The sequence below is a fragment of the Priapulus caudatus genome, unplaced genomic scaffold (genome assembly GCF_000485595.1).
Source record: "Priapulus caudatus unplaced genomic scaffold, Priapulus_caudatus-5.0.1 Scaffold1051, whole genome shotgun sequence".
Lineage (NCBI taxonomy): Eukaryota > Metazoa > Priapulida > Priapulimorpha > Priapulimorphida > Priapulidae > Priapulus > Priapulus caudatus.
The window spans coordinates 49,601-57,827 of NW_014578112.1; the positions used below are offsets into that span (position 1 = coordinate 49,601).

The window sequence follows — 8,227 nt, forward strand, 5'->3', positions numbered from 1 at the left end:
TAACCCTCTCTTGAGGGTCAAACGGTTATCAGACACTTACTCTTCGCACGTCAGTGGAAAGCACATTTCATGGTCCTTTCAATAAAGGTTATAACAAGAGCCGCAGAGCGGCTGAGCTCATCTGGGGTCTGTTGCTACGGTTATAAATCTTCAGTCGTGGCGTAGTCACCATTTGTTAGGCGCAGATATGCAGAATACGCAGTTGCGTACACATCATTGTTAGGACACGCTCACTACTCTCCCCCCATGCGATTTTTGGTTTATTTTATTAAATGATACTTGCCTTCACTTCGAATTTGTGTCATAGATTCACAGCATCTATTTTTATCTATCTATAAAAGATTTCAAATATGACAATGATCTCCAAGTTTAATTAGAGGGGGCGGGGAGTCCTTTTCTCCCACCTCTCTCCCCACTGCGTCCCACTCCCTCCCCCTGCCTCCCACTTCCTCCTCTTGCCTCTCATTCCCCCCTTACCTCCCATCTCCCTCCCCTACCTTCGACCTCCCTCCCCCTGCCTCCACCTCCATCCCCTTGCACAACATCTCGCACGACCTAATTGTACCCCGTTTCCCGCTCGCCATACACACCGTATCACCGTTTTCCTGTCCCCGTCTCAATTTACTACTCTCTCTCTCTTTATTCTTAGACTTTCTCTCTCTCTCTTAATTATATTAAAAAAATTTAAAAACCCAGCGATGATGCCTTTTACTGCCCCCTTCAATAATGCTTTCTTCCTATGCCCCTGAGTGTTAACAGTCATAGAAATCATAATATATTGTGTCTCTAATATTCTATCGAGTAACAGCTTTATGTTCGCACAACTGGTAAATGCGATAAGCGCACGCATAGCTACATGATATATGTTTAGATTCAAGATTAAAAAGTAAATGATTTAACTATTTAATAATTGGTACTAGTTATTATTTATCGTTTTAACAAAGTTACATGAGAATAAAATCTAATTTAAAACTAGCTATAGTTGCCGACGAGATGCCGCGTGCAAGTGTAATCAATAATCAACATGGCATCGTTCCTGAAATCGTACAGTAGGTACAGGCTAAAATCCCAAGTAATATATTTCAGGCAGATTCTCAGCTGTGAGTTAAACAGTGCATTGCAGGTTGGCAGGCAACAATTATGATAAGAGCGTGCCAGCATGGCTGCTGACTCTGTTTTTGCTCGTGAGCATTCACTGATTCATCATTCAGCCTTCAGGCCTAATGGCAGGGTTGCTATTAGCAGATGTTTAGGATGAAATCATATGTATTTAAGGAGCTAAACTTGTTCAACAAATTTGCCTTTCGCAATTTAAACGTGCATACTGTAGCCTCAATGACACAGGTATTAGGGCTCTAATATATAGCAAAAGCCAGTTCGAGGTCCTTTGTTGACAGTGAACAAATCCCTGTTTAAACCTCCTCTGAGGGTCAAAGGTATCCGACCTTCACTCTTTCGCATTGTCAGCAGAAGGGAAATTTTCATGGTCCTTTCAATAAAGCCATAAAATCGTAGTCACCGCCTGAAACAAAAAGTAGTTTTTCATCGCTTCGTCAGACATGTCTCAGAAACTGTCTAAAATTTGCCCTTGCCACTTGCACCTTTGACCTGTGACTCCAATTTCGGCACAGTGCATGGCTTTTCTACCATGATGCTCTACACCGACTATCCGAGCTAGGTCAAGCGACTTTAGATTTGTGCCCGCAATTCTGCATTTCCTCCCTATACCTTAGTTAAGGAGGTGAATGTTCCCCCTTCCTTTTACACTCTGCGACCTTTTGACCTTTGACCCCCAGGCTTCGACATCCCAACTCGCTTTTTGACGTCCCCCAATGTGCGGAATACGCTGACCGTACGCGAGGTTAAGATTTGTGCAACTGTTGACGGACGGAACGGACGGACGGAACGGACGGCACCAGACGGGCGGCGGACGCGACGGAACGATCTGCCATTAGCGATTCTACAAGCCTGACATCTGGACTTGTCAGATGAGCTAAAATGGTAGGTCAGCTCTGAAACAAAAAAGTTTTCACTCTGTCATTAGGCCACGTCCTCACAAAATGTCTGATATCTGAACCTTTCCCCCACTGCCCTTTTGACCGTGACCTCCAATTTCGACTGGTGATGAGTTTCCTGCCCATCACACTATTACACCGAATATTATAGAGCATAGGGTGAGCGTTCAGATTTGTGCCGCAATTCCGTATTCCTCCTATTACCTTAAGTTAAGGGGAGGCGAAATATTCCCCCTCCGTTTACACATCTTGACCTTTGACCCTTGACCCCCAAATTTGTCATCCCGAGTCTCTTTTCACCGATCCCCCCGATGTCCCAATATCCGTGACCGTACGTCGAGCAGTTAAGATTTGTGCCAAACTGTTGACGCACGCACGCACGGCCGAACGGCCGGACAGACGCACGGACAATCATGCGATTCTACAAGCTGCATCTGACTACGTCAGACGAAGCTAAAAAAAACCAGCATCTATCAAGCTTTGCTTCTACACAGCATTTTGGAAAACAAATGTTTGATCAGTCTGTCGATCACCTCTTTAAAATTAAGGTGCATATGGTCTCATTTAGAAGCAAAGACTAGTTTATATTTCATCAAGTAGATTCAGTTCTTTCAAGCCACACTAGCATTCCTTACCTGTCACAGTGACCTCCACATCCTCGCTTACAGGATCATCATTGGTTGTCTCACAATCGTAGGTTCCTTCGTCTGAATTCCTGATATTAGTAACTGTTAGTGTAAATATGTCCTCATCTCCATCAGTGTCCATCTCTGTGCTGAATCTTCTATCACTGATGATCCTGTCCTCACCGCGGGTCAGTACTTCAATGTTCCTGCCATCCACTAGCTGCCACTCAACCTGAAAGGAGTTAAGATTATTATAGCGTTGGAAGGTGACTAACAAACAATGCAACTCAGAACATTGCGACAGTGATACAATGAATATAAGCTTTACATAAAAACATGTTTGTGTCTACTATCCGACAGGTAAGTAGACTATTACACTTACAGTTGAAGAGGTAAGGCCCGTGACAAAACAATCCAGGACCAAATCGTTGCCACTTCTGACGGTTGTGTCAGAACTGATCTCCACAATCTCAGGATCTTCTCCACCTCCAGACCCTGAAGCAGAAGATCGTTAATAAATTATATATAAATGATAAACGTTGTAAAGTATGGTTTGCAGATGGTATTAAGAATAGTAGTTGTGTTTAGAATATGTCGGAAAGGGTTGCAATTATGTGTTTGGTCGGCGAAGCTGTGTTTGTTTGCATATGGATGATGGAGCGCATGCGAACGGCTTTGAGAGGGTAGTTTTGTACATGTGTGGCAGCCTGTCGGTTGTTCGTGGGCGCGCGCGCGTCTTTGTTATCTAGAAATGTATAAAGGAGAGGTTCTTGGTTTGTGAGAGAGATCGCGACGGGAGGTGCGACGCGCACGCATGTCTGCGTGCTCTCTGTGCTGAGCGTATGTGGTGGGGGAGAAACAATAATAGTTGTGCCTGAAACTACTGCTTGGAGTTTGGGTTTCAATATTCATCGCTACAACCGATCTACATTGATAACGGCAACGTCATCTTCGTGCGTTACATTTGGCGCTCCGTCGACAGTTAGAACGGGATGTTTGCGGAATAAGCAAGATGCTTACAAACGATTCCGAGCCACGGCACGGAAGAACTGGGAGAAGAAGAAGAAGATTGTGGAGATTAAAAGGAGGATGCGAGACGACTGGAGAGCAAGAGAGACAGAAGAGAGAGAGAGGGAGAGACGGAGGAAGGAAGCCAATGCGAGACGCGGAAGGCGACAGAGCAACGGGAAGCGCGACGAGTAAGACTGGAAGAGAAGAGGGAAGATACTATAGTGCGTTCGGACCATGTGATTGCAATTTTCCTATCGTATACATTTCGCTGTGCTCCGCGTGTTTACTGTTCGACCCTGCATGGCTAGTATTATGACGATATTGCCTGTGCGGACGCGTTTTGTGCCAAATAGAGCTTATTATAGGGTGCATAGGTATAAAGGGGTTACAGGGCTGAGATAGATAGCTGTGCACGGTGTAATAAAGGGCGAAGAGGACCTTACAGGTACGTATCATGCGTTCATGGTTTAACGCATGCGAACGAGGTTTAGAGAGTACGCGGGCTTAAAGTTATGTCATTGTAAGACAATACGGCGTATACGACGGTCCGATGAAGAGGATACGGGGATTTTTTACAGATATACGCTGGGAATCCTCCACGATAAGTTCAAGGGAACACGGCTAATCGGCATACCCTAGAAGTGCTAAGCACCCTATGATACTGTTACTGTAATGTACCGTTAAATAGAAGGCCAGTAGATAGAAACGTATGATATAATATTAGTTACGCACAGTGTGTATATGTGATATATATGCGAGGTGCTGGGCGACGGGTAATGGCAGACCACAGATGATATTGGTTTGGGAAAGGTGTGACGCTGAATACAGGAGAGTATTAGTTCCTACTCTAGTATACTATATAATATATATATAATGCTAATGCGGAAACGGAAATGCTGTTAAAATGGTATGTGAATCAACTCTTGTGTCGGCATTTCTTCGTATTAAAGTGAAAACGTTATTATAACGTTAATTACTCGAAGGTTTTTCCTGTATACACCATGCAAGCATGAACATACGTTTTTTTTATTCCTGATTACCTGTATTAGTTTCAAAGGTGCATGTTATTGTTAAATTTGACGATGCGGTTTTGGAATTAATAGTAAACAAATCAATTTTTTACTGAGATCTCGTGCGAGCGGAATAAACAACTTTTGTGATTAAAGGAAGGAAGACAGATTAACAGAAATTTCGTTCGTTTTTAGTGGCTCTGACGTATTGAAACACATCTGCCACTCAAACTCTAACAACACTCAACCTTGGTCTGCTACCCATGATAACATGCCCATAGCCTGGACCCTGCTGCCTCATGTAATGTTGACGAAAACTAAGATGTAAGATATAGGCCAATAGCTCTAGTGCTCTATAACAATAACAATAATAACATCGAGCAATTGACTATCCACTTTTCACTGCACAGTTAGATTAGTTTCTTTCCCATTTCAGACGCATTAATTTATTTAACTGACATCTGTAATAGTATGGAACATATAGACCTTACTGTGCTATGTATAGTTTATGAGGTTGTTTACTGTATGAAACCATGACAATCGTATTTATGAAGTTCGGATTATTTTCTCTTGATTGTATATTTGCAATGCGGCTTACCGTAAACCGTTTCTTATCTATTTTATGTAAAAGGCTAAACAGATTATTATAGCCTGGAGTTTCCGTCCAGTGTACTGGTGTGGGTATATGCTTAAGCAGCATGCGTACCATGGCTCGTTGGTTATGAATTTTGTGTCTGGCGAATTATTGCTGTCTACTATCTTAGAACCCCATACATCGATCTCCACCATCACAATATAGCTTCTGATTACTGTTTTGACTAGGCATACTATAAGCTATGCAGGCTTGAAATAAGAAGATATCTAAAGCTGAGGTTAAGGCGCCTAGACGGGCCTTCCGCGGTGTTGCAATACATCAAGCTGGCCGCGTTACGAAAATCGAACGTTGCTAGTTGCGATTCTATCAACTACACTGCTATTTTTAGTAACTTTTTCAGTACAGATTTCGCCTGGGCGAGGCGCTGTATGAACTGATCGACCCCTGTTGCAAGCGCAGATATCGTTCGGCCAGGGCCCTGGACCGGGCCTACCTTAACAAGGTGCGTGGAAAATAAAATTGTTGTGAAACTTCGCGGGGGAAGAGGGCAGTGATCGATTCATCCAAGCTAATGATTTTATTCTAGAAAATTTGTCGAGTCGTTTCAATTGACCACTCTTTGTGTTTATGTTGGGCTAGTACCAAGCTTTTGACTCTTGATCCACGTTTCCACATATATTTGTTAGCGCACCGGTGGACATCATTCTTTCAATCGGTTTTGATATAGGCCTAAAACATGGATCGATCATCGACGAATTATGAAATCACTTTTGCGTATTTTTGTTGGTGGTTGGGCGGGTGGCTGTGTACGACTTGTGTCACTATGTTGGGTAGTAAGAATACTACTAATGTGGTGGTAGATTCAGTTCTTTCAATTAAGCCACACTAGCATTCCTTACCTGTCACAGTGACCTCCACATCCTCGCTTACAGGATCATCATTGGTTGTCTCACATCTGTAGGTTCCTTCGTCTGAATTCCTGATATTAGTAACTGTTAGTGTAAATATGTCCTCATCTCCATCAGTGTCCATCTCTGTGCTGAATCTTCTATCACTGATGATCCTGTCCTCACCGCGGGTCAGTACTTCAATGTTCCTGCCATCCACTAGCTGCCACTCAACCTGAAAGGAGTTAAGGTTATTATAGCGTTAGAAGGTGACTAACAAACAATGCAACTCAGAACATAGCGACAGTGATACAATGAATATAAACTTTACATAAAAACATGTTTGTGTCTACTATCCGACAGGTAAGTAGACTATTACACTTACAGTTGAAGAGGTAAGGCCCGTGACAAAACATTCCAGGACCAAATCGTTGCCAGTTCCGACGGTTGTGTCAGAAGTGATCTCCCCAATCTCAGGATCTTCTCCACCTCCAGACCCTGAAGCAGAAGACCGTTAATAAATATATAAATGATAAACGTTTATAGCTTAATTGTTTAAGAATACTTGAAAAATCAATGAACACTCAATCCTAGCACGTAACTACTCAACTAAGGAATTAACTTGTTCACCATCGACCATTATTTGCAACTAAAATAGTAATAGCTAAACGCCCGGTGCGCATAGGCATTACCTGTGCTGATATGAGTAAAAATAACCCGTGTTATCTGTCTACATAAGGAGAAAACTACAGCTAGGGTTTTAAGCCTGAGTTACTAGAAGCCAGGTTATTTGGGACTACCATCTTCAGTTGGGTGTGAATCCGGGACAGTAGAGAATAATGGTGGTCAATGCAACAAAAACAAAACACTGCACTGGTAAATACAGTGTTTACACACAAACCTATAGGTTTACAAACATCCTTTTACGTGTTTAAGAAAATAACCAGAGGTTTTAAAAAGTCATCCTAGAAAAACCCAGCATTGATCAAACTTAATTTGCCGCTACACAGCATTTTGGAAAACAAATGTTTGATCCGTCTGTCACCTCTTCAAAAGGTGGTCTCATTTAGAAGCAAAGACTAGTTTATATTTCATCAAGTAGATGCAGTTCTTTCGAGCCAGACTAGCATTCCTTACCTGTCACAGTGACCTCTACATCCTCGCTTACAGGATCATCATTGGTTGTCTCACATCGGTAGGTTCCTTCGTCTGAATTTCTGATATTAGTAACTGTTAGTGTAAATATATCCTCATCTCCATCAGTGTCCATCTCTGTGCTGAATCTTCTATCACTGATGATTCTGTCTTCGCCGCGGGTCAGTACTTCAACGTCACTCCCATCCACTAGCTGCCACTCAATCTGAAAGGACTTAAGATTATTAGCGTTGGAAGGTGACTAACAAACAATGCAACTCAGAACATTGCGACAGTGAGTAGTTATACAATGAATATAAACTTTACATAAAAACATGTTTGTGTCTACTATCCGACAGGTAAGTAGACTATTACACTTACAGTTGAAGAGGTAAGGCCCGTGACAAAACATTCCAGGACCAAATCGTTGCCAGTTCTGACGGTTGTGTCAGAAGTGATCTCCACAATCTCAGGATCTTCTCCACCTCCAGACCCTGAAGCAGAAGACCGTTAATAAATATATAAATAATAAACGTTTAGTTTGTTTAAGAACCCTTGAAAAATCAATGAACACCCAATTCTAGCACGTAATTCAACTCAACTAAGGAATGAACTTGTTGACTATTATTTGCAACTAAAATAGTATTAGTAATGCTGAGAGGGTCTATGTCCCCCGGGGTACTGCCGGAACGTACCCTGGGTACGGTCCGGTATACCGGAACGTACCCTGGTACTATCTAATATGCCGGACCGTACCTCGCCTACTCCACTAACGAGTCTAGGGAGTCGCCTACGCCTGCTCCCTAACCCGAACCCTAACCCTAACACTAACCCTAACCCTAACCCTAATCCTAACCCTAACCCTAACCATATCAAATAGTGACCAGGGTACGCTCCGGTATACCGGACCGTACTAAGTCAAAATTTAATTTTTTAAACTTAATTTAAG

General features: G+C 42.7%; 1 protein-coding gene across 1 annotated transcript in view; it reads right to left on the minus strand.

Moving 5' to 3' along the window:
• The window catches only part of LOC106815149 (muscle M-line assembly protein unc-89-like), a gene marked incomplete at its 5' end in the record, with an annotated part of 69,224 nt that overhangs the window by 11,884 nt on the left and 49,113 nt on the right, over nt 1-8,227 (minus strand). Inside the window, 4 exon segments of the mRNA XM_014819582.1 lie at nt 6,157-6,379; nt 6,530-6,642; nt 7,282-7,504; nt 7,660-7,772. Coding sequence (XP_014675068.1) covers nt 6,157-6,379; nt 6,530-6,642; nt 7,282-7,504; nt 7,660-7,772 — 672 coding nt within the window.